The sequence below is a fragment of the Pleurodeles waltl genome, chromosome 1_1, assembly GCF_031143425.1.
Source record: "Pleurodeles waltl isolate 20211129_DDA chromosome 1_1, aPleWal1.hap1.20221129, whole genome shotgun sequence".
NCBI lineage: Eukaryota > Metazoa > Chordata > Amphibia > Caudata > Salamandridae > Pleurodeles > Pleurodeles waltl.
In genome coordinates, this window is record NC_090436.1 from 385,598,653 (window position 1) to 385,626,341 (window position 27,689).

The following is a 27,689-nucleotide window of genomic DNA, read 5'->3' on the forward strand; positions in this document are numbered from 1 at the left end:
AACTGAACCAGTTATGTACAAGCCATGTGGAAAACCAAACGGCTAATCCATTGGCAGTGAACCAAGAATCAGTGTGAAAATGACACGTCTCAAGCAGCTCTTGCTTTAAAGTCTGACACACATTGTACAACTCTGCATATTGGTTACTTTTTCCTTCTCCTGTGGTAGACAACAACTTTTCAGTAACTGGATTGTATGACACTGCTTTCCATTGTCTTTTAGAAATCATGCATTTCAATGAATCATTAGTCAAACAAACACGCTTTATCCTCAGGGGACAAGAATTCAAATGGTGCACTCAATTTCACTGGTGACTCTTTTACCTGTGGTACCTTCTGCACCCTCTCCTCATCCTGTAAAGGGGCGTGTGACAGACAAAAGAAAAAAAGATAGCGGAGCACACAAATTATTCTTAATATACAAATATAAAGGGCCAATAATGGCTCCTAAGTTTATGAAAGGAATTCCAAAATGTTCCTACAGTACTATTCTTCCATTAGCAACAATGGTGTAAGTTCTCTTGTTAACATATGCATAACAATTCCTTTACACATATAAAAAGGACATATTTTTTATTAACAAAAACATATAACATACAATACAAATCATGACACCACAAAAACTAATACAATGAAAATGCACTGACAAATGACTGTTACAAAAGTCGTAATGTATTCTTGTTGTGATAATGCAAGCTTGCAGTTAGTGGGCCTAGAAGATGTATGTTGAGCCCACATGTAGCATCAGCCGACACGTGTTTCGTCCAAAGCTGGACTTCTTCAAGGCTTATAAGTTATAATCCAAAACATTGTTTTATTAACTGAGAATACATAATACAATAAATACAATAAAAAACTACACAATATAAATAGATAAAAAGACACAACAAGTCTCCCGAGAGTCTGTAATAATAGTAGGAAATTGTGAAAAGAGAACCGACACCAGATGTCGAAAAATCTAGTTGTTAAAAACAGGATAGTTAATGAATATCATTTAGCCATAAATATGGCCAAGTGATCAGGCGGTAGAAATATTTTATATGTAGATGCTCAGACGAGGCCAAAGGTTCCTGAACGTGAAAAAGACCTTATATGACAAATCATCCCCAAAGTGATCATAGTCACTGATCCAAAGGGAAAGTGCCTTAATTCTCCACAGGTTCTTGGATCCCAAAACGATATCCAAAACTATAAATAGAAGACAGGGACCAAGTTGTGAGCTACAATCTCAAAAACCATATACATATATAGATTATGAAGATGTTCAAATCTAGTACTAACCTTAGTAAGAATAACACATATGCCCATTAGTTGTGATGGGTCCCGAACAAAAACTTTCTTTCTTATTGGAAATGCTATTTCGACTACCAGACTCTCAGCTAGTCCCAAAAGTAGAGAGTATTTACATATCTCTCATAAGTAGAGAAGAACGTCACATATGACCATTCTCCTACCTACAAACACAAAAATAAAACCATTTAATATTAGAAACGAACCATTTTTCAATTTTAGCATCATTTAATTTAATTATAACTCTGTATTACCAATCACTCAACAACATGAAATATACATGTTGTTTTAACATGATCTAAAGTAACCATTTTTAGCCAAGAAAAGCCCACACACCATAACCGTATAACGGTTATGAATTAAAAAAATATATACTAACTGAGATCCAATTCAAGAACTTGACGATAATCCTTATAGATATAGTATGCACGGTATTCAACAAGTCGTGTGCATTACCATAACGATGAGCCATAAAATAAATATGCTCCTAATTGAAAATTCTTAAGTACCTATGTATAGATGTTAATGAAATGAATGACCGGGTAAAACATATATAAATATAACCTCGTTAACATTGAAAGGTGCTTATACGTCAACTATTAAGAGAGCACCAGAATTCTGCTGACACTCGTGGGCAAAGGGACACAATAAGCCGGCGTCCAAAAATACCTGTATAATGACATCTTGAGCGTCATGAATCCGCGTCGCGTTTCACTCCATCCCGATACCATCTGATTCCTCTGCGTGAACAAACCGCCTTATATAATAATTCGAAAAGTCAGTATGCATCCAATGCCGACGTTGAATATTATACAGACGGGATCGTACTAGCGTAAACAGAGAAAGAGGCCTTGAAACATTGCACAATACATGGCGGCCATCTTGGAGTGTACCGTCCATTCACGGACGGGATCGTACTAGCGTAAATAGAGAAAGAGGCCTCGAAACATCGCACAATACATGGCGGCCATCTTGGAATGTGGTCCGTATGGCACCTCCATGTAATACTACAACCCTAAACAGACGAAATTGAACTGTCATGGAAAGAGAGAAGGTCATTAAAGAGTAACGGAAAAAAAAATGTTTGGCGCCCATCTTGTAATATAATGCATATGGCTCCTCCATATATGAATCCATCAATATAGAAATATAGGGCAAGATGTAGGAAACTAGCAAACTGCGACTTGCAATTTGCGAGTCCGTGCGACTCGCAAATTGCAAGTCGCAATTTGCTATGCAGAAAGGTGTCTCAGACACCTTCTGCGAGTCGCTATGGGGTCGCAAAGACCCACCTCATTAATATTAATGAGGTGGGTCGCAATTTGCGCCCCCATAGCGACTCTGGGCACTCACGGGGATGGAGGCCTGCTGGGAACAGCAGATCTCCATGTCCGTGACTGCTTTTAAATAAAGCAGTTTTTTTTTTTTTCCAAGTGTAGCCCGTTTTCCTTAAAGGAAAACGAGCTGCACTTAGAAAAAAAAAACGAAACCTTTAGTTTAGGATTTTTTTAGGGCAGGTAGTGGTCCCTTGGACCACTGCCTGCTCTGAAAAAATAATTTTGGGTCCAGTTACAAAGGGGAAGGGGTCCCATAGGGACCCCTTCCCGTTTGCGAGTGGGTTACCATCCACTTCAAGTGGATGGTAACTGCGACTCCATTTGCGACCGCGTTGGAATTGCATACCCCTGCAACTCGCAAATAGGAAGGGAACACCCCTTCCTATTTGCGACTCGGAAATGCATTTTGCGAGTCGGTTCCGACTCGCAAAATGCATTTCTGCATAGCAAACAAAATCGCCGTTTGCGAGTAGCAAACAGTTTGCTACATCTGGCCCTGTAGTGCTGAAAATATTTTTCTAATATATACTGTATTGCATCACTAATTACGAAATGCAATGCAAACAACTTTTTATAAAAGACAAAAGTACTCTGGGCTATACCCAATATAATTAACCTGTAAAGATCTATGAACAAAATATATCCTAAACTACATGACCCATAGATCAATCTCAACAAGAAAGATTTAAAATAGGAAAAAAGGGGCAGACTGAAAAGAAGTCAAGATTATCCCAAAAAGACCATCACCATAGTAAAGAATTATATATCACGTAAATATACAGGAACAACATCATATACATATTAATCCAAAAATATTCCTATATACAAATAGCCAATCCAGTCCTAAACAAAGGGAGTCTTTTGACGATGATAGAAAACCTTCTTTGGAATATACATCCATATATACATAATTATAAAAAATGATACAGTTCATCATCCAAATTCATCCCCATTTCTATGGTCCTTAACTTAATTATCCATTTCGCTTCGTTCCTTCTTAGATCCAGTGTCCTGTTTCCACCCCTGGAATTTACTGGGGTGTGACTAATACCCATATTACTGGAATTTCTGTATCTGAATGTTTTTTATTCATATGTCGTACCACTGGTGATGTTATATCATTATTTCTAAGTGCACAAATATGCTCCTGAATACGTTCCTTCAAGGGCCGGATTGTGCTGCCCATATATATCTGGCCACATTCACATTCCAAAATGTATACAATAAATTTGGTATTGCAATTGATGAAAGTGGTGATTTTATATGTGTCACTTCCATTGTAACTGAATTCTGAAGTTCTGTGCAACGATAGATTGCACATATTGCAATGACCACATCTATAAAAGCCATTGATTTTTTCGGGTAGCTATGTTGGTTTACTTTCCCTTAAAGGAGGCAAAAAACTTTTGCACACAAATTTTTTAATAGTTTTGCCCCTTTTATGAATCATTTTCGGCCTTTTGGGTAGTATCTTTGCAAGTGTGCAGTCAGTTTGTAATATATTCCAGTGTTTGTATAAGTTACGATATATATTTTGACTATTTTGGCTGTACGCCGTACAGAAGTTAACAGTTGTACCCAGTGAACTATTTTGAGATTTGGTATGTTTATTCAGCAAAGTTGTTCTACATGTTCGATTGATCTTATTTCTTGCCACCCCTATAATGCATTTGGAGTATCCTCTTTGTAGGAATCTTTTTTCCAAACCATCTAATTCAGTATCACATGTATTTGGTTCACTGCAATTCCTCTTGAGTCTAGTCATTTCCCCAAAGGGAATGGCTGAAATTAAATTTTTGGGATGGGCACTCTCAGCATGTAATATTGCATAACAGGCTGTTGGTTTACGATAGATTCTAGTATGGACCATGTTATGTTTGATGAATATATTGAGATCAAGGAAACAATTTTTTTTTTTACTATACTCAGGTCATTTGTATGTTATACGTATTCAAATTTATATGATTATATAAATCCACCAATAGTTGTTCCGACCCAGTCCAAATCATAATCACATCATCAATATATCCCCCCCAAATAAATATGTTTTCAGTCAAATGTGGGGGACCTTCGCCTCAAACAAACCCATATATAGATTTGCATAAGATGGTGAGAGTCTTGAGCCCATGGCTACTCCTTGTGCTTGTTTGAACCACTGACCCTCATGCATTAAGACATTGTTGTCTAATGTCAATTCTATCATGTGTATTAACATTTCCGTATGTTCATAATGTGATGCTGATCTCCCAGATAAAAAGTGCTGCACTGCTTGTAAACCCTTATCTTTTGGTATATAAGTATACAAAGATGATATGTCTAGTGTAACACAGATCATTTCTGGTGTCCATACTATATCCTCTAATTTTGCACGGACATCCTTTGTGTCCTGTAAATATGAGGGTATATTTTTAACAGGTTGTAAATAACTGTCAATAAAATCAGAGAGTATTTCAGTTGGTGCTCCTATCCCTGATACGATGGGTCTACCAGGTGGTGATGTCTTGCTTTTATGCAATTTAGGTAAGACATACATACATGGTGATGTGGGATATGGGTTAAATATATATTTGAATTCTAACTCAGAAATCAAACCCTTTTCCCGCCACATTAGCAGCAACTTTTCCAGGTCACTAACAATTCTTTGCATGGGATTAGTTTGTAATCTTGTATATGCAACACTATCCATAAATTGTCTATCAATTTCCCTGACATAATCCGTTCTATTCAAGATAACAATATTGCCTCCCTTGTCAGCCTCTTTGATAACTGTTTTGATTGTCACTAAGTTCTTTCGAAGCTGATTTTTGTTTGAAAGTTAAATTATATGATTTATAAAAATGATCCCTCTTAATCTGATTATCCAATTTATGCAGATCTTCCTTAACCATTTTACCAAAAATATCTATCACGTTATTACTCTGTAAATTGGTAATAAAGAGGGACCTAGGTTTAAGGCCGCTATCTAATGTTAAATCCTGGATGACTTTTACATCTTCTAACAATTTCTTTCTGTCAAAATTATCCTGATTCATGTCATCCAAAGTTATTAGGAGTTCAATATCCATAATATCTCTTATTGTGTAAGCACTTAATGCAGTCTCGGATATGGCTGTAGTTTGTATGTCAGTTCTCTCCACAAAGTACTTCTTGAGTTTAAGTTGTCGTAAAAATTTCAACAGATCTATATGTATTTGTGTCATATTACAAAGACTGGACACACAAAATCCTAATCCTTTGCTTAACACATCTATTTGTTCATCAGTAAGTATGCAGTCAGATTAACAATGGAAATGTTATTATTACATTCTAGATTTACAGTTGCACTTACATTTTGCAGACCTATAGGAATTAGTTGTTTTTGATTTTGTTCCTGGCTGCTCTGGTTTGTACTCCTGTCACTGTCTGTTCCTTGATGTCTCCTTCCCCCTTTCCCTCTACGTATTCTTTTCTTTGATTTGGAAGTGACTGGTTGTGAAAATTATTCTTGTTGCCTAATTTGTATCTTTTTGCTTCTTGTAAAAAACTGGTGGAAGCCATCTGATCTTCATTAGAAACTATACTTAAGTTATCACTTGATGCACTGGTTGTGTCAAATTCTTCAGATGTAATGGAACAATCTGAACCATTGGTCGCTAATGCAGCCGGGCCCTGTACATTGGTAGTATAAATTTTGTTAGCAAAATCATCAAATCTTTTTGCAAATGTATACACCCTGCCATTTTCATAGTCCTTGTCATCTCTCTGTATTTTAGGCATCATCTTATTTTTTTACATATGACTGGTGTTTATCCAACATCTCTTTCAGGATTTTATCATTTTTTATTTTCACCTCCGGTAAATTGAGAGCTAGGATCTCAGTTTCAAGCTCCTGTATCTCCTTCAATAAATTCTCCCTCTTTTCATCTGCATGCTGTATCAGAATTATCATCATACCCTTGTAAGCCTCAAAAAGTAGTTGCTTGTGACACCTGTTCATGTAGGGCTGTAGTGCCTGTAGGTCCTACTTGAGCCCTGTTTTGTATGTACCAGGTCCAGTGTATGATACTAGCCTCTTGTGCCTGTCCTAAACTGTGAGATTTAGGTGAACTCATCACCCACTGCATGATTGATAGTTCAGGTTTCAGAATTATATTATCATTTAATGTCATTTGCTCAGTATTCACTAGAGTCCAATAACAAGTCAAAAGCTGTTTTTCCAAAAGGAGTACAGCGCTCCACAAATTCAGATAGTTTTCTAATCCTAAATTCCAGGGGCACGCTTGTCCTCCCCTGTTCCTGATTTACGTGTAATTCAGTTTTTCCCTCTTGCAGTGCGCACAAATCTAAAGTCTGTTAAATTATTTCATTTGCCGAATCAAAAGCACGCAGCTGCTTCTCACTCCCTTCAAACTCATGTTTTTTCCTAGTTATTTTGTTCCAAAGTGTTAAGATTTTACTCAGATGAGGGCTATACTGTTTCCAAAAATCAAACAAGCTTGTGAAACTCGGTGTCTCTTGCTTAGTGCAAATAGTAAGAAATTTGTTTTACCTGTGACAACATCTGTCTATTTTCTGGATTCCACTGAATTCCCAGAAACTGCACATTTTGCGACAGTACCTCTGCCTTGTCAGAATTAATTTTACACATTGTACTTTGCAAAAGCGGTCTGAATATAACATTCTCAACTTTGTGCTCAGTGTAATCTTTCAAGGAATGCACTTGAACTCCTGCCAACAACCGTGGGCTGCTCTGCACACGGAGATCTACGCTTTGCTCAAGAGGCTCACACTGGCCCCCACCTTTTATAACCTCCTCATTACTGGAATGGGAAAAGCCAGATTCTCCTGCAACAGCTTTATAGATTTCGGTTTTATCTTGCAACAATTTGTCCTGGCTAATTTGCTCACATAAATTCTTATTCTCATGTTCTAACTGCCTACATCTTTCATGCATTTTTCTGTAAGCAGACAAAAGTATCCAAACCCTTTGGTCAAGAACAAAAGGAGCATCATTTCTTTCAAAAAGCAAATTTTCTAAATATGAAAACACTTTTGCTTTATCCAAGCACTCATCCCAAGACTCACAAAGTCCTGATAAACAAGATAACATGTTTCTCACAGCACCATAAGGCAGTTTAACTTCACATACATTTTCAAACATGGTCTCCCGTGCTTCTTTAATTCTCTAAACAGCAAAAACAATTACACTTTTAAATTGTGCAGTTCCAATCTCTAATTTGACTCCCAGACTGGCGACTAACGCCAAAATGTTTTGCTTTCCTTATCTTATGACCGAGCTGACAAAACTTCTCTGGAATGCACTTCTAGTTTAAAGAAGACGTTTATTATTACTTCACCAGGAGGTTCCTGAGAGACGAGATTAGTAGGTTGGAAGCACACGTTTAAAAGTAGTCACAGCAATGAAAGCAAAATATAGCAAAGTACTTCTCAATTGGAATGTACACAGCAAATACATGTGATTATATTATAGCATAACTTCAAAGCAAAAGCATAAAAGTCAAAATTCATCACCGTAGGGCCTATCACTGCTCGTCATCTTTCTCATGCCTGCAAGTTGATGACTCCTGTTCAACTGCGAGAAAGAGATTTTGACTGAAGACCTGGAAAATTCCCCCTTGCTGCTGCCCAGGGACACCGTTTAGAGCAAAAATACTGGCTTGTTTAGGTAAATCTTGACAGGAATGTGCCGAAAGTTGGCCACCGCTTCGAGACACGCCCCTCAAGGTCAGACTGTTTTCTGCACTCAAGAAAAACACCAAAATATGCACTCTCTTATCATGCTAGGGCTCGTGAGAATTAAAAATACGAAAAACACAGCTTGGTCTATCATGTGGAAAAACACAGCTCATCTGCAATGTCTCAACTGCAGTGTCGAACTCCACGTTAAATACAAAATGTAATGTCTGATGCCACGTTAAAGCCAATAGGCAGCTAAACTGAATACAGAATATAATGTCTAATGCCATGTTAAAGCCAATAGGCAGCTAAACTGAATACAGAATATAATGTCTAATGCCATGTTAAAGCCAATAGGCAGCTAAACTGAATACAACATGTAATGTGCTACTGATGAACATTGAACAACTAATATGCGCAGTGGTGAAACACAAAGTCATTGGTCAAACACAATTAATGGCATAACAACATTGTAATGAGTTTTGTTTGAAAATAATAAAAAAAAATTATAACTTGTGCCTGCATCATGAGGTGCTTATGATCTCACTTATTACATCACTGATGACACTCAAATGACATAATTGACATCATTGGCCAGGCCGTTCGCCCATTCCCTCCACAGGAGGCCCACCCTGTCTGTGGAAGAGAGTAGATACTTTTTTGTTTTATTTTTCACTTTTTTCTCTATTTTTGCAGTTTTCAATGACTACTTTTCTTTTATATTGTTTTTCTTTTTAAACAGTTTTTAACAGATATTCACATTTTTTAACAATTAACTCCAGTTTTTGTAAACGTGTTTGATATTGTTTTGAACTTTATAAAAATGTTTTTATTCCTTTTTTATATAAACAATTTTATTGTTTTTAAAAAGGTATAACAAGTCACATTAAAATCCATCAAGAAAACACATACCCATATCATAGTAGGGCGCACCAATGAGCATACAATACATTGCAGTAGCCAGCAGGTCTTACAATAAAACTAAGTCCCCTTGATCGCCCCTCATAGCCTGACTCGTTGCACATTCCCAATCCACTTGCCCCATATTTTGTCTTGCGTAGCAGGGCAGCCCCAAGATTCATATACTGGTTTCTCCTGCGGGGCGCGCCAATCGACACCACACCTCCAAGGGGCAGGTGAGGGGGACTTTGCAAGTGTCCACTGAGCTACAATGTCTCTTTTTGCGACCAGCGGTGCCATCCCCAGAAAAGTGCAATCTGCCTGGTTACCCCCCATGCCCTCAAGGACCCCCAGCAGGATTTTTTAGTAGAGCCATGTCTATATTAACGCCCAGGGTGGTGGAGAGTTCAGCGACAATCACCTGCCAATACCTCTCTATATTGCAACAGGCTCATACCATATGAAAAAAGTCAGCACCGGGGCACAAGCGGCAAGGGCACCGGGAGCTATCTCAAAGTCCTGCATTATGCATCCTGTCTGGGGTGAGATAAGCTTAGTGTAGGTAATAAGCGCAGTGTAGGTAATAAGTCTGGCAAGGCACAGCTACAATGACATGGTCAGAACACTTGGAGCCATCAGGGCGTCCTTCCAGTCCACATCCTCTAGCTGCCCCAGCCAACCCTCCTATTGAGATCTAAAGCCTGTCAGGGGATTTAGGCCCTCATTACGACTTTGGTGGTCTTGTAAAAAGACTGCGGAAGCCGCAGGAGCCAATATACCGCCAGTGCTGCCGGTATGCTTGTCTCCCTATTATGACATTTCTGCTGGCCCAGCGGAAATGTCACATCAACATTGAAGCCGTCTCGTAATAGAGCTGGCGGCAATGTTGATGTGCACCGGGTGCAGCAGCATCCGTTGCGCATTTCACTGCCTGTAATTCGGGCAGTGAAATGCGCGATGGGGCTGTGCCTGGGAGCCGCTGCACTGCCCATGCCAAGTGCATGGGCAGTGCATGGGCCCCCAGGGACACCCCGAGTCCCCCTTACCGCCATCCGCCATGGACAGGCTGGCGGTTGGGGACTGGAGGGACCGGCGGTATAACCGTGGCGAATGCGTCACGGTCATAATACGCTGGGTGAACACCGGCAGCCTGTTGGCGGTGTTACTGCCAGTGTTCCGCTGACTGTCGGGGTCGTAATGAGGCCCTTTAGTGTGTTTTTACTCAGGTTGCGGTGTATTTAAGACACACCTTCTTCACCCAGCGCTCCCATCATAACCTTTGCTTCTATTTGGCTGAGTTCGGGAAGCACCTTGTCAGGCGGGATATGGGCCCTCCATACTTGTCTTAGTTGTAACTATTTATGGAATTGGTTGTTTGAAAGGGAGTACTGCTGTTTTAGCTCGAGAAACAAAAGCATATTTGATCCACTACAGACATTTCCCAGAAGTGTGATACCAATTGTACCCCATTTGCCAAATCCATTCAGAGCAGATACCTCCCCAAGCAATGTACCATGCTATATGGGGGGGGGGGGAATCTGTTGGGAAAGCTTAGACCACCAGACCATGGAGTGCAAGTTGGCCCTACACCCGCTAAACACTGTCCAGTTTACCTCAGGGAGTCTGTTAGGAAGTAGGGCACCATAGGGCAGCGCCAAAATACAAGGAAACCCTAAGGTAAGGAGCTCAAGTTTGTTGTCTACCTCTGACCACCCACCTCCAAGCCAGTCATTGACCACCAACAACTGTGAGGGTAAGTAATAAAGATATAGGTTCAACATCCCCAGCCCCACTTCTTAGGTGCCCCACTGGCACATAGAAAAAACTAATCGGGTGCGTAAATGATGCCACAGGAACCGTTTTGCCACAGAGTCCGCTTCATTAAACCAATGCCTCGAGATCGTGTGGGGATAATTTTGGAGGAGGTAAAGGAATCAGGTGAATATCATTATTTTATATAGGGTGATCCTACACTTGACTTTGAGGAGAAGCACCTGATCATTTTTTTACACAGGTGTTTGTGTTCTGTTTCCTAGTACAGTATTATGGCCCTTCTACGTATTCTTCTGTTAACTTCACCACATGCCACAACTTTGAGAGTGTCTGCAGTATAGTCCGAAATAGTGCCATGTTCTTGTTCTTAATGTGCCAGCACTTCCTCTGGAACCAATGGTTCTCTTTCTACTGCTTGCTCCCGCTGCATCTCTGCTTGCACTGTGGTATTTGAGTACATAGCCCTCCGGTACTTCCACATTCCTGTGGTTTTCATTGAATGCTGCCCAGTCTTTCCTCTGTGCAGCACCTTGTGGCACAAAGTGTTCATTACCTCCTGTGTGTCTTTTTTTTCACCAGCCAGAAGTTCAGAAATACTGCCACACCAGTGATTCCTTCGCCAGTCTTGCTTCTTGTGGTCCTGCAGAAGTGCTTGGAAGAACACTGATGTCTCCCTCTTCTAAGTCCATGATGATTTTGAATTCCATTTCTATAAAATGTGTCTGGTAAATACCAATCCAGTAATGGTGGCTAGCATAATCATCTGAGGTGGTTTCTTAAAAATGTGGGCTATTTTTTTGTAGTGTCCCCTGAGTAGTCAATAAAATAGCTGCTTTTTAATTTGTTTTTTTTTAATTACTCATAAGTTACTGCAGTACTCCAGCACTCCAGCGGAACCCATAGAACCAATGAGAGAGTCCCATATAGGGTTTTCCTCCTGGTCTTGCCGGGTCCATGGGGTTGTACCTACAAAACAAAAGTTCTGTTCATTGTGAAGAGGTCATTTTGTTTAACCTTTGAGCCTAAAGGTTTCCTCACAAGTCCAAATAAGAAAGGTCTCTTGAAGGCTTTATTGGAATTGTTTCTTTTTTTAGGCGTTGCTGTGCCACTGTGCCTGAAAACGGTACTGCAGTACTTGTGACAGAAAGGAACATCGTTTATTTGGCTAATATCGTTCGTTTAGTGTATAGACGGCACATTCCCACCCTTTTACACTTATTTGGGAGTGGTGGTTCGCACTAGTCACACTGTGCAGTATTCTGATTTTTCTTCCCTTTTGAAACTTTTTGGGGGATTTTGCGAAAACAATGGCATCTGGAGGGCAAGAGCCCGAACAGTATTTGTAGGAAGATGAGGAGTATCAGGAAGAACCACACACTTCCTCATAGTCCATCGCCTGGAAGAGGACCCAGATACAACGCGTGGGAATAAAAAGTGTGAGCAAAAATACTGACCTGCACTCAGCGAGGAGCAACTATCCAGAGCTACATATAAATGTTAATAAATCCTTATACACCACCAGAACAGGCTATAGTGACCATTAAAGCCCACGCTACTATTATAAGTCCAAGCTAAAGGCGAAGACCTGTAACAAGAGTCTGGGACTTTAATTGCTCAGATTAAGCAGAAGCCTGCTACACCGGACTATAAAGGTGTAAAAAGATTCTGCACTACGATTAAAAAAGAAGTCTTTATATACCCTTAAATGCCCCTATAACTATTACAGGTCCACTCCAGAGTAATTGTTTCAAGCTGAAAGCGAGCACTTATAACAAATGAGTGGCCCTTTATTAGCCAGCATAGGCCTCTGGACGTGCGCAGTGTAGGATTTAGCACAAGGTCTGGCCTGCCACTAGGCCCTGTGCCCGTCTAAATGGCCAACCCCCAGATATGCACAGCCTTTGGCTGCGCCCAACCCCAAGCAGCTGCCCCCCACCCCCATTTAATATCATATACTATAAAAGGATCCAATACATCAGAACAAAGATGTACCTGTAACTAGTTCGCCAGTGTTGCTATCTGTAATAGATTCACATGTGACCCACCCTCCAACCCACCTCAGCCTCACATATCAAGTACCTTTACTTCCTCATTGTACAATGAAATGTGAGAAATGGTGACCACTGTGGGTAGTAATGTACATGTGCTTTCTCCTTATTGGCTGAAGTTTGAGTCTTTTGAAGTAATGTGACCATGTTAACGTTTCCAGGCTACGTTAAACTTTGCACTGCTCTCTGTGACTATGCCGGGACTTCCAGCTTGGCAACAGGGAAGATTCCTTGTGAAATATTTGAAAGATAATACTACGGGAGAACTTCGCATCTGTGCAAGTAACTTTTTCATCTGTGAAATGGCTGGTAGATCTGGGCTTTTGATGTTTAACCTGCCCTGCGATAATTCATCTCAGTTGCAGTGTAACTGAGTGTTACTTTAGGAAGTCCACAGAATGTTCTTGTAAGTGCTTGGAATTTCACTCCGAGGGTCGCAGGGGCTCATCTGGCTTCTCTGTGGCTGCTCATAATGGATGTCATTGTCAGTAATTCTAGCCCGGTGGATTCTTGAGTGTTGGTGGATTTGGTTATGCCATCCTTGTTGAATGTGGTCTGTGGCATGGTGATGATCCCAGTGAAGTAACAGTGGGCTTTTGACAGATCCCTTAAGTTGATTGTTAAGTCTGCGTCTTTGTTCTTTAGGGTTATCCAAAAGGGGAGCGGAAAGTACGGATTTTCCTGAGTTAAGCCACATGGATGGCTGGCTAACATTAAAATTGCGGGGGTTGGTAGTAAAGAGTTGAGGAGTTGTGTGGTGAGCAGCTGTTCAGTAAGCCTCTGGGTAGGTATTAGGGGAAGAGAGTGTGAATATTAGAATGGGATAGCTTGTCAGTTGGAGGCGTAGGGATTGGAGCAGGCTACTGGTGCATGAGGTGGCCTATGTTTTCTATAGCAGACATTGTATTTTTGCAAGTATGTAAGTGGTAAGATGCAGAATTGTTAGTGCATGGTTTGTTGTGCTTTATAGCGTGAGAGCAGTACAGTACTTCTCTTGGGCAGCCTGGGAGTCTTTGGGTAGTGTGATGGTTTTTTCTTTTGTAAGTGATTGGTGTATTTTTCATTTTTTAATAAAACATTTGATATAAACATTTTCCATATCAAACGTTGACCACAGAAGAAGACATATTACATATTCATAAATCACAGTCCAGCATTTAGACTGTTAAGTACATTATATAGCACTACTGATCAGGTGGGCTTTTGGGTGCACCGATATATGAGTTACACACTAGATATCAACAACTCTGGATCATAGTATCAGCGCTCGGACTGTCTACTTTCACCAGCTGACCTCTCACGAATTTGAGAATTGCATCTATTGCTACCCATTGTCTGGTTTAGGGGGGTTCTAGTTCCTAAAATTCTGTTCAGAACTCCCAGACTTTCTCAAACCTGTTGGGCAGCCTTTGCCTGAATATACCACATCTCCAGCGCCCATGCAGATATTCACCCCTGTACGTTATTTTGTCTGTGTACGTAACAACGAGGATCCCCACAATTTGGCAATACCTCTCTTTGCCACCGCCAGAGCTAACATGCAGAATAGTAGTTTTTCCTGTAGGACAGTGCCGCCAGGGACACCCAAAGCACAAATTGGGAGTTGGAAGGGACATCGTCATCTAAGATGTCACTTAGCTTCTTTAGGATTGTGTTCCAATAACTTTGGATCTTGGAAGAGCCCCAGATTGTATGTTAAAAGATGCTTTCTGCGTTATCGAATCTCAGACAAGTAGGTGCTTGCCCATTTTAAACAGTTTGGCGCTATCAAAGTATGTTCTGTGTAGGACCTTAAGGTGAATGAGGCGGAATCTTGCTCTGATAGCATTGCATGCTTCAGGACGGGTTCCCAGTCTGCATCTTCAAGGGTTCCTACAGTCGTACAGCTGTCCCACACCTTTTTAAGAGAACTTCAAGGTTGACAAAAAATGTGTTGATTGTTGTCTTGTATATGGATTGAGTACATGGCATTCAGGTTTGGCTGCCCAGTCTGCGGCCTCTGTGTAAAAGCCATGCTTAGGTTTAGGTTATTTTTATATAGAACGCTGTGTGGTAAATCTTGTGCTCTTCCTGTAGCGTTCAAACGTTTTGATGGTCTTATTCTCTTATGTCCCTGACACTAGATATGCCGATCAGGTTCCAGCAGGTGTAGCTTGCTCACCTTCTTTAGCCTGTTTTCCCCTCACAGGGGCACCTCAAGAGTGACCTTTCCCTTCCAGCCAGTGTGGGTCGTTGCTCTATCCCAAGTTGCTAAGACTATCTGTGTAAGGGTAGTGCATGTTTTTTGAGGGAGAGCCTAGGGTATCAGCCTACATTTTGTTTCTGTCTTAGGTCAGCTTATGGTGCAAATAATAAAGCAGTGGTAGGTTAAGATCAGTCCTCCCAGAAGGGTTAGTCAACTCCCATAAGATCTGGGTGAGAAACCTTCCTTATTCTTTATAAAGCCCAATGTAAGTGAAAGAAGTTGCCGCCTTAGGGATAGATTGGTAATCCACAGTAGTAGGTGTTTGAGACCCAAACCATGTGTGACAATTTGTTACCTTATGGGTACGCTAGTAACGCAAGAGCACTAGAACAGGAATAGCAAGGGGATTGGACAGACAATGCCCCCCCCCACCCACTTTACTGTTGCTCACATAACCCCTTACTAACCAAGAGAGATCCCACAGAACCCACAGGTATAGAGGACATTATAGGCTTGGGAAAGGCTGAAGTTAAGTTGGTTCAATGTTTAACACTCATGGAGGAATGATAGGTGTAATAATATGTCATGCATATGTAAATTGACAAAGTATGCCTCTGTGACGTTCAATGCTGTATAGCGTGTAACCTGGACAAAACTCAATAAAACAGATTGCCAAAGGTGGGTAGGCTAGTTGGTCACAGTAGTAGGAATTTGAGACCCAACCCAGGTGGTGAAAGGTGCTACCTTATTGCCCACAGTAGAAGGTGTATCTGACTTTCCCCTGGTGTGGGACGTGACTACCTTAATGTCCAAAGGTCCTAGATGTACGCAACCTAAGCCAGGTGTACTAAGTTGCTATCTTAGTGCTCACAGTAGTTGGTGTATGGGACTTAACCAAAGTTGGGAAGTCACTGCCTTAGTGACCACCATAGTAGATGTAGGTGACGTGACTCTTGTGTGGGAAGTTGGTACCTTAATCCCCAGAGTACTATGTGCATGCTGCCCACCCCAGGTGCATGAAGCGGCTGCCCTGGTGCCTGCCATAGTAGATGTATGCAACGCAGTCCAGGTTGGGAGAAAGCTGCTGCCTATTGCCCATAATAGTAGGTGGATGAGACCTACTCCAGGTGTGGAAGTTGCTACCTTGGTGCCTACTGTCCTCGCAGGAGTTGGGTAGTAGCTATCCTACTACTCAGAGTGGTAGGTGTATGCAACCCTAGCTAGGTGAGGGTAGTCACTACTTTAGGAGTAAGTTGGTAAACCGCAGTAGTATGCATGAGGGCACACGCCAGTGTAGGAAGCTGCTACCTTAGTGCCCACAGTACTCGGTGTATGCGACTCAATCGAAATGTTGTTCTGTTCACCTCCCTATTTCGATCTCTCAGCTCGTGCACCCCGAGTCTGTAACATCTCAGCTTCTTTGCTAGATCTAGTTGTCCACTTTCTTCACAGCAGTGAGGCAGCTTTACTGGTGTCCGTGCCGGAGAACTGCAGACAGCTTCCAGGGTTGGATGGGTAAACGGGAATTCCCACCGTATCCAACTTTGAAAGCAGCTCAAAAGAAACAGCACCGTTTTCTTACAGACAGAGGTAAATAATGCGTGGAGGTACTGTGCCGGAGCCTGAATAGTATGAGATGAGTATGAGTTGTTCTTCAACCTGCACGACCTACTGCTTTTAAGCAGTAAGTTATGGAAATCTGTCAGATAATAATTTTTGTTCCATTGAAAAGTACTATTGAAGAGTGAACTCACCCACAAAATAAAAAAAGACCTTCAGACACAAACAACAAACGTTTGACGTTTCCAAAGATTGTGTATGTGAGTAAGACAAACGCTAATACCTGAAAACTTCGGGCATCTTTATTACCTTTTTTTTGTAATTTTCTTATGTGTAAAATGTACTTTAGCTATATTAGACCTAAAAGATTATATATCTGAAATGTAAAGATCTGTGTTTTAATGGATACGATTACATGCTTTTAAATAGTTTACTGTTTATTTGCATGATTTTACTGAAAGTGAAAAGAGTGCAGATAGATTACAAAAATCCAGGATGTTTTACAGCTTCGTGATATGGCTTTCATTTTATATTTCCAGTTCTGCAATCAGCAAGCACTGGGAGGCAGAACTGGCCACGCTGAAGGGCAACAATGCCAAGCTCACAGCAGCACTCCTGGAATCCACTGCCAATGTGAAACAATGGAAGCAACAGCTGGCAGCTTATCAGGAGGAAGCAGAGCGTCTGCACAAACGAGTAAGAACAGGCCTTTTGCAAACAGCCTTGCATGAGCTCGTGAACTTGAGAGAAAGTATCTGTGTAAAACAGAAAACTGCAGTCGTGTTATCGGTACACACCGCAAACGCATAGCATAACTGCGGTTAATTTCTTTCAGTTCTGTTTAATACTGTTTCTGATATGGTTAAGTGGCATGCAGCATCCTCCGTTTTACACAAGTTGATGCTGAAATGTAGGGGGTTCAGTATGCATAAGTGTCAGGTCAGGTATCACTGGTGTAACACACAACCCGAGTGGGTGTGATGAAGGATAAGCGTTTAACGTTAGTGAGAGAGGAGAGATTGTATAAATGTAATAACAATGACCGTGATTTTATATAGCACTGAAGAGCCCTGATCTCGGTTCATGAATCGAGAACTCAGACAGATTGGCATTTAAAACCAAAGTTTTAAAGTCTGATAGCGCAGACCTCGATTTCGGTAGCTTCAATATAAAGCGAACACAGTAACGAGTCTGGCTCTTTCATGCAAGTCTGGGACGCTAATTTGTGCTTCTTACATATTTTGTTAGGAGCTACTTTCTATCAGAAAAATATTCCTAGTTCCTACCACTAGGTGGAGCTGCAGCCCAAGTTTACCTAATTTGCCTTAATGGGAAAATATCCTGCATAATGTAATAGCCGTGCCGTAAAATTAAGAACACTTTGTTTTGTCTAATTTAAGGGGCAAAAACTGTATTTCCAATTTCCTTAACAGAGTTGCAAACTGTACCATTTAGGAATATACTGATTGTTGTCGCATTTACCCCGGGCTTTTCCTGGGTCTGGGTCCTGTCAAGTGTCAGTGCAAGTAGTGATTAAAAAATAACTTTCAAAGGGATCTTTATGGGGCCCTATATCTATGTCCTTAACTCTCGGGCAAAGAACACTGGTCGATTTCTCAACAATGGTTGCCAACCTCTTTGAGGTAATCCTAGCCTGCAGTGCAGTCCATCATGTTTACCTTTCACAAGTTTTAATTCATTCTCTAAGAATATTTCCTTTTACCAGATGTGTTTCTGTAGGCTTTTTTTCATGCATCACATGCCTCGTGTGATGCATGCCGTGAAATGAGTCGTTACTAGGCGCCTGTGTGAAATAAAGTGGTCGTTCCTTAAGGGACACGATGAAGTGCTCTGGAGCTGCGGCTAAAGGCAGGGTGAGTTTTTCACAGGGCCTTGTCATTGGGTCATAAAGGTGTACAAACTCGGGGGCGTAACACAGTCCCCTCCTTACATGTTGTCTGAATATCATGTGCATTAGTTCTCTACAGGTTGTCCTTTCCAGAAGGACTCGTCCTGGAGACATAAGTAATTTTGAGTTCAACGACAAGCTGTTCAGCGCCTCACACTATAGATGTAAGGGTGCACAGCTTTGTACGTTGGTCCTTACACCTAGGAAATCCTCATTGGCGCCATTGACGAGTCCACCTCCAGTCCCCCCAACATTTCTGAGTCCTTGGACCGCCTCCAGCTTTCCAGATCCTCTGTGGCATCAATTGGTTGCATATATCTGTATATTTCGTCTGAAGTCCGCTCCTCACACCTTCTCCAAATGCCCGACAGTGGCAGCTTCCCACAAATGTCACCAGGTCATCTACATCTCCTGATTGTTGGAGGATTGGCTACTCAAAGCTAACAACCCATTCAAACTAAATGAACTTCCCCGGACAACAAGCTCTTTGTGGTCGATAAGGCCTCCATATCAGTTACCAGAAGTCAATTAATTCGGGTTCAAACCCTGGGTATTTAGCAGTGCCCATCACACAGGACAAGAAAGTGTTTTTCCTTCAGAGGACACTGTATTATCCATCTGGGAAAAGAGTCTACTTTCTCAAGAAGTCTCAAAACCCAACAGCCTGTCATGTACCCTACCCTCTTGGGCTTGATGGCTTGATGCATTGCCATTGTGCGTACGAAATAGAAGACTTCTCAACTCCATTACAGCACTATTTGAAGGAGCACTGGTCTTAGAAGTACGACTGGGATGACAGCTCTGTTTGATACAGTCAGCAAGGCAGTTTTTCTATGGGGGTCATTATGACTTTGGCGGACGGAAAAGGCCGTCCACCAAAGTCCCAACGGTCAGGTTGCCGCCAGTGCGGCCACTTTCCCGTGGGCCCCATCAAGAGCAACAACATTTGCGCCGGCTCATATTAGAGCCGGCAGCAATGCTGTAGTGTGTAGGGTGCATCAGCATCCGTCACAATCTTCACTGTCTGCAAAGCAGATAGGGAACATTGCGACAGGGCTGGCCAAGGGGTCCCCTGTACTGCCCATACCAAGTACATGGGGAGTGCAGGCCCCCCTCCCCGGGGCCCGCTGCACCCCATCTCCGCTAGCAGTTACATGGCGGTGTTACCGCCATGTAAATGCTGGCAGAGAAGGGGTCATAATCCTGAGAGTGGCGCTGCATGCAACACTGCTCTGGCGGATTAGGACCGCCAACACTGCCAGACCCTCTTATGGAGGAAAACTGGCGGTACTAGCGGTCTGACCGTGGCTCAACCATCACGGTCGTACTGTGGCAGTCCGACAGCCACCACGACCCTGGCAGTCTTCAGACCACCAGGGTCGTAATAAGGCCCTGTGGTTCAGAACAAACACTTTAATTCAAGAAGTTACTTTGCAGCAAGATCAACCTATCCAAACAGTTGTAATGGATGCCCCATTACTGGAATGGGGTGTGTCAAAGAAATCAGTCTTCTAAATCTGAATACATTTCAGGAGACTTAAGCATCGATAAAAACAGCAATGACCATTAGAAGCCCGAGTATCAAAATGAAGATCTCTTGATTTTGCAAATGGTTACACTCCTAGACACTCTGTGGAATACTGTGATCATTACACAACCAATCAGTGGCAGCCCCGCAGCAGTATTTTTGTGAGATAAGCATTTACTATTCCCGCTTTGTACATGCACTTATAAAACGTTATATTGATTATTGTTAGTGCAAAGAGAAAGAGGCATTTTATATCAGCATGGCAACAACACATCCTTTCCATATTTCGGTATCAATTTGTGCGTTATGTGCTTGTGATCCTACTGACCAAATTCCAATAAGGCCTATGTGACTCCATGTCATAAGCTTGCTTCTCTCAATGGGCCTTTTCGGTTAAACCGCAAGCGCCTTTTCTTCCTTGTTTCCCACAGGACCTGTGTTCTGTCTCCATTTCTTTTTCTGTTCTATTAATGCACCACTTTATAAGCCATATAAGCAGCTGAACAATCACTCCCATAGCTATAATTCCTCCGATGACTGCAAGCTCTATCTCTAAAAAATAAGTTCCCCAGTTTCCAAACCAATCACTAACATTTCCCTATAAACCTGATGTTGACATTTCATGCAGTTTTCCTGCTTCCTTCTAAATGTTATGTATTGCCTTAAGTATATTCCCAGAATTATCAAGAATGAAATTCCTAAATTTAGCCCAATTGTTTTTCAAGCTCCTCCCTTGCTGGCTATAGCACGTAATGTAGTGCCATCCTACTCTGAATTACTGTTTCTCCGATTGCAGTCATTTCTCACATTCCCTATTTGGTGTGTATGATCATCCTCAGAACAGTTGTGCGAGTCAAAACGTATTTGGGTAAAGAGACAATTATCAAATTCATATGGTATTCTAGTTCTGGTTCTATAACTGTTATTCAAATTGTTTTTATGCAAGGACGCTGATGCACAAAAGGAAATAGAAGTGTGAATTATAGGTAAGCCACTGATAGTACTTCCAGGAGCATGTGCGCAGATCCAGCAATTAGTCACGTTAAACACTTTTTGATAATGTTTTGTACACATGGTAATGAGTTATCTTGTATGAGCATCATAGGTTGAACCTCTGTTCTCTGCCTATTTGAGATGCACATGTGAGGATGAACCCAACGCACATAAAACCATCACCATATAGCAACGCCAAGTAGTGCAAACCACATCATGGTACCAAAAATGATTATGCAGTTTCTTTCATATCCTGGCATCCTTTTTCAGTGCTTCATCCATTGTTTGTGTCAGCCTTTCCTCTGCCTCATATTTCCTTCCTTGGGTGGAGATCATAAGGATTGTGTTTGATATTATGGGTGCCACCTTGAAGCACTTATTCTTTATTTTTCTCCACTGCTAAGTTTGGCAAATTACAGGTTTCTAGCTTGTCATTTTTTACCACAAGCCCTCTTTTAATAGGTTCGGATATCCTTTTGCATTGACCGGCATGCACTTAAGTGTTCTATGTTTGATATTTCACCTCAAATTTAGTCATCAACAGGACAATGTGAGAGTTGGATATCACTGCATCAGTCAACTTTACATCTGCAAAAAACAGGAGTTGTTGGGCCTACCATGGGTGCTCCCATTGTCACTTCATATGGGCTTAGGCTTGTCTTCCTCTTTAGTGTGCTTTCCATACTCATAAGACCAACCGTCAAAGCATACGGCCGCTCGGGCTAGTGTCTGTACAGATATTTGCTATCTTATTCTTCAAAATTCAATTCCTGTGTTATACAAGCCCAGAGGATCGTGGGTAGTAGGGGCGGTGTAACTAATGCAAAATATTAAGGGCTTTACATACTGCCTGGATAGCTTCCCCAGGAAGCGACTTCCTCTGAGTGAATTTTCATTGGAATTCCATAACGTGGACTACAATCTTCCAGCAGGCATTTCGCTACTGTCCTTGTATCTGCATTGGCACACGGATAAATGTATATCTATCCTCAGAACAAACAGAAAACTAGTACATATATGTATGTTTGGCATCTATGCATTTGTATAAAATCAACCTGGATTTGCACAAAAAGCCTCTATGGTGGGGGTTGTGCTCCATGTTCTGTTCTGTCTTTCCTTAATTAAATACTTGGCAAATGGCACAGGAACAATACTGTGCTGCCAGGGACATGGATGAAAACCAATATAATTGATAACAGGACACCATCCCTCTGCTCATGTATGCTAGTCTGTGGTACATGCGAGCAAGATGGGGTTATATGGAGGATGATGCCACCACCCAGCTGCTAGGAGATATGTATAAGTTATCTGAACCCTTCATGCAGCCAGTAAGGACCCACTCATCCATTTCATCATTAGGACAGTCATCTTGAAGTATCATCAGAGACTGTGTGGGTAACCAAGAGATAAGGAGGAAAAGAATGTGCAATTGAGGATTATGTTCTGCCTTTTGAGATTAGGATACGTAGTACAGCTCAGCTGACCTTGCTGCCACATCTCCACTAGCATTACTTCTTTTATTATTCATAACTTTTTGATGGGCAGCAAACTTGACCATAGCTAACTCAAATGGCAATTGAAGGGCAGTTAGCAACTGGTATACACTTATTCCTTTCCTAATAGGTGCCACAGCTGATGCAGAGTAACCACTAAAATCCCAGAGTTACCCAAGTCATGGACAACTCCAAAGGCATATCTTGAATCTGTGTAAATAGCTGTCACTTTTTCTGTGTCCAAAGCATACTAGACTAGAGGGCTGATGAAGATTTGTGTCAAAAATAAAATTTTGAAAAGAGGGAATTAAAATGTTTTACTGCTGTTCTTTGAAATGTCATTTGGGTGCTCAAAGACAATATTTTTAAACCTTCTATTTTGTTCTATTGAGGGCCATTGGGTGGTTGATCATCACTTCTTGACCACCAGTCAATTTGTTAAGTTGTTATAATACTGAAGAATAATAACTTCAGCCCTATGCATAGCCAACCACTGGTACTGCAACGCTCTCCCATAGAAAATCATGATGTAAATATGCTTTACCATAGGGAGACACCGCAGTCTGGACAGAGATCTCTACAAGGTAAAGTTTAGGGAAAAGTAAAAAAAAAATATTTAGCACTAAAATAAATATTAAAATATTTCTATTTTAAATATAAATGCACATTTATTGTGCATATATACTTTAAATGTAGAACAAAATATAAAACATGCTTCAACACTGTAAGTTTAATTTTGAATTACAACTTTAAAAAATAAATTCCCACTTAAAGAAAAAAATATTTCTATTAATATGCATTAATAATTATTAAAAGGGATGTACTGAATTCGTTAAAATTAATTTAATTATTTTTTTCAACAAGTTAGAATTGCATTATTTTTTAAAACTCAAAATAGGTTATTGACATTATTATTATTAAATAATAAATATGTACTGTTATATATTTTTTTAACATTAATTTATATTTGTAAGTATTTTAAATGATTTAAGCTAGCATTATTTAACATAATTTCCTGTGGGAGTTTTATTTTAAGTTCCTACCTCCATTGTTTTCTATGGGAGGGTGTTGCAGTACCATTGGCTGGCCACGTTTAGTGTTCGAACTCCTTCAAACCCTCCCCACCACACACACTTTAGCTTTTACACATGACCTATTGTCGTTTACAGAAAGTAGTGAAGCTGGCATGCAGTCTTCTGCTCCCTTCGAGCTGTGCCACTGGGGGAGGGGTGGGGCCCCATTTTTGATTAAAATACGGTCACTGGTTAGGTGGCTAGTGTACAGGAGGGGGAGTTATTTGAGGGGACGTGGAAACCAGCAACTGAAGTTTAATTTCCTCTGAATTATATACAAAAGCCTGGTGGTGGAGGAGAGCCTGTCCAGGATGGCTAGTCCCTGCAGAACATTTGTTTTTCCAGTGCCCCAGTAAGCCAGAATAATGGCACTCACTCTGATGTGTGGAGCTGAATCTTCCTCCTCGCCACATTCTCCAGTCGTTAGTTGTTACTTTCTCATCCTCCTTTCCTTTAACCTGGCACAATAATTTTCAAGCTCTACTACCATTGGAAGTATTTCACTTTGCCAACCCATTCACACTGTCTAAAGATGATCTCTTATCTTGGGTTGCAGATCAGCCACATAAGCAGACACCACTGCAACTTGGACTGTCCTGGCAGCATTTTTAATGGTAGACTATTGTTCAAACAGTCTGCAAATGGGTTGTATAATCATGCATATATTTTTATCTAGTCAGGCTTTTTCGGGCACAGTTTTCCTTTTTCTGCTACCAACTTATCTCTTCTTTTTGTAGGTAGTAGACATATTACCATTGTTTTCCCTCTCTGGCTGTGCCAAGTGCTACTGCACAGTCTCTTTGACTTTAACCCATAAATCAGGGTCAAAGCAGCCTCATTATTCTAGGAGCACCAGTCCATGTGGAGCCATAACTGTCCATCAGAAGCCTCAGTTCCTGCATGAACCTCTTTAGGTCCTCTCTAATTTTTGAAAACTGCTTGGCAGGATGGTGAAAGTGTTGAACCAACCATGATATATACGTAAGTTCTTCCATCTTGCTTGGTCAACTCACGCAAGGGAAACTGTCAGACTGATTATAGTGTTTGATGTCATAGGAGCTTTGAAGGTTGATGGAAAAGAGTTTGTTGTACTCATGCTCTGATCAGATTTGCGTGCATAATTAGTGCGTTTTGTATAATATTTCTCAACTATTTCCTCCCAATCACATTCAGTTAATTGATCAAGATCCATCTGCATTCCTTGTCGAGATAGGTCATTCCACTGCTACACCACCCACCTAGAATCTCTGTACAGTTCCACTTTTCTCTTGCCTTGCCACTCAGAAGTCAGTTGGACTGGGGCTGCTGCTGGCACCATCACTGCAGGAGACATATTCTTTTGTTTTTTTAGACTCCTGTTAATGAGGTTTTTGTTTTTACACAATACAGTTACATTATTTCATCAAGTACTCTAGCTATAGAATAGGTATAGCATGATGGATCTAAGTTCTGTTTCATGCTGTGGCATGGGTTAGGCATTGGTACCAGGTGACAGTGTGGTTGGCCTTTGTAAATGCCCGGGATAATGCGTACCAACCATATAGGTCGAGTCTGTGGTCAGGAAGGTGTGGATCTCGGTTGGCATGCTGTGAGATAGGTGCAGCTCTAAAAGCAGAAACTGTTGTGTGGGGGAACATTTAAACAGCAGCAAAAACGTGTAGAGTGGGCCTTGTTTCTAAGGGGTTGGAGACTAGCGGGCGTCAGAGCAGGACGGGATCAGCGGTGGGGCTAGAACGATCCACTGGACTTTCTATCAGTCTTTCAGGGTTGTTGGTGATGTATGTAGCCCAGGTGCCATGTGACTCGTAGGTTAAAGGACAGGGCTGGCCGTGCAGGCTAGGGGTACCTGGGTGATACCATGTTGGATCATAAGGGGTAGAGGGGTCATCCTCAAGAACCAGGTCATGGAATTGCGTGAGCATAGTGTCCCTTGAGCAAGGCGTATTTATCGATTTGCTTTTCCACAGCTGTTCTGGTGAACTTCAGTGCCCCTAAAAGAAACGTGGGTGGAGCAGAGGCCTTGAGTATTGTCTTTGTTCCTGGTATGTGTGTGAAGAATGTGGTGGTTAAACTGGCTTGTTTTGTAATGATCTTGCTTGCTGTTGGAGCAGAAGGAGGGTTATATGGGGGACCCAACCTTTTCTGAGCTGCACAGGCTGTATGCCCCTATGAGCCTGGCAGTAGAGAGATGGGCGATCTATTACTGCGTATTCTGTCACACCAGTGTATACCCAATACATTACAGTGTGATTGTCATCACTGTTCTTATTTCCATTATCCCAACAATTCTTTTGTCAACACAGGATATTATGAAACCTCTGCCTTCATGACTCTTCTGTACATATTGCTTAGCCTACCACAATTTCTATTTTCATTTCATCTTAATGTCAAGCATACCTCTCTCTCTCTACTTATGATTCTATGTAATGTTCCTTTACACCATTGCAAATAAGCATTCCTTTGCTCTGAGATAACCTTATTACTTGTTTCAACATAAATGACCTTAATGATTTAATAACAGCATACAGGGAAAGCCAAGGCAAGCTTCCTTTTCCAAACGTCAGCTAGTAACATACTTTCTGAAAGGCTTAAAGAAGGTCTACCCTCCCATAAGAGCACCTTCACCTCGCTAAGAATAAACTGTTGTATTCATTAATTTAATGGGTCCCAGAGCTTAATTTGTAAATGCAAGGGTGCCGGTGCCCAAAGCCCTCCTCTTAAACGTGTGGCTGCTGTAATTAAATGTGTGAACATGGAATACGGAGGCGGCGTAATCCTGAAGCCATCTCGGGCCTCTTCAATCCACATAAAGCCACTCACTGCCCCTTCAGCTCACTCTTGCAGCTTTTCACTTTCTCCCTTTGTGACGCTTTTTCGTTTTTCCCTTTATCTGTCTTTCCAATATGTGCCTTTTGCTCGTAGCAAATGCTTGAGGCAGAAGAATAAGTTCCGGGCCTCAAATATAAGTGCCGGTGCTCAGCACCGGAAACAACAAGCACAAATTAAGCACTGATGGGTTCTCCTTTCAAACCCATTCATAAGGCTTCATTGCAGCGTCTTTCTTTAAAGACTACTTTCTTAGTCGCCATTACTTTGGCTCACAGAGTCAGTGAATTGCAGGTACTAAAAGTATCACACTCCTATAATCTGATTACTCCAGCTTAGTGTTCCTGCACTTGTTACACATCATGAGGGGTTTAATATCCAATTTAGAAAAGATTAAACCGACCAAAATGTATAACCAGTTATTTTTCAATTATGATCCAGTAGAGACAGGTTTGGCTTTGTCCAAACAATCCATTTCCCGGAGGATTGTGTCTCGTACCAATTGATGAATAAGCCTGTGCAGCCCAAAACATTTCCACTGAATTCAAAGCAGCCATTGCAGCATGATTAAAAAAAAATCCATTGTCTGAGGCAGGCATCTGGAAATCAATGCACTGTTTATGAAACACTATTGCCTTAACTCTGGCACGAGGGCTGACTCAGTAGCAACTGAAGCTACTCTCAAATATCTGTTTGCTTAAGCCCAATATAAAGCTTTAAAGAACAAGTTACTTACCTTCGGTAACTAATTATCTGGTAGAGACTCTATCTAGCTGCAGAGTCCTTACCTTAGAATTCCCTGGTGTCCGCTTCGAATCCAGAATTTTTCTGTTGAGCAGTACCCTGCGCGTGCCGGCAGGTGGCGTCGTTCGGATCCGTGTGCGTCGTCCGGCTCCGCGTAGCGTTGTTGGAGCCGTCTATGACGTCACAGTTGTCTTTATAGACACCACCTCAGGGCGTGTAGGGTTCTTTTCCCACAACTTTCCACGCCAGAAGCACAGAGTCATGGAAGTATTTAGTTTCGCTTTTTCACTTGATTGTTTGAAGACATTTTTTTACATGCCTTTAAGAAAGGCAAAAGTGCCAAAAAACATATTTT

General features: G+C 41.4%; 1 protein-coding gene across 2 annotated transcripts in view; it reads left to right on the forward strand.

Annotated features, from left to right (window-relative positions):
* HOMER1 (homer scaffold protein 1) overlaps positions 1-27,689 on the forward strand; it is a 720,670-nt gene that overhangs the window by 551,381 nt on the left and 141,600 nt on the right. For both annotated transcript variants that reach the window (XM_069223247.1, XM_069223237.1), the window contains exon 7: positions 17,308-17,464. In XM_069223247.1, coding sequence (XP_069079348.1) covers positions 17,308-17,464 — 157 coding nt within the window. The remainder of the gene's footprint in view (positions 1-17,307; positions 17,465-27,689) is intronic.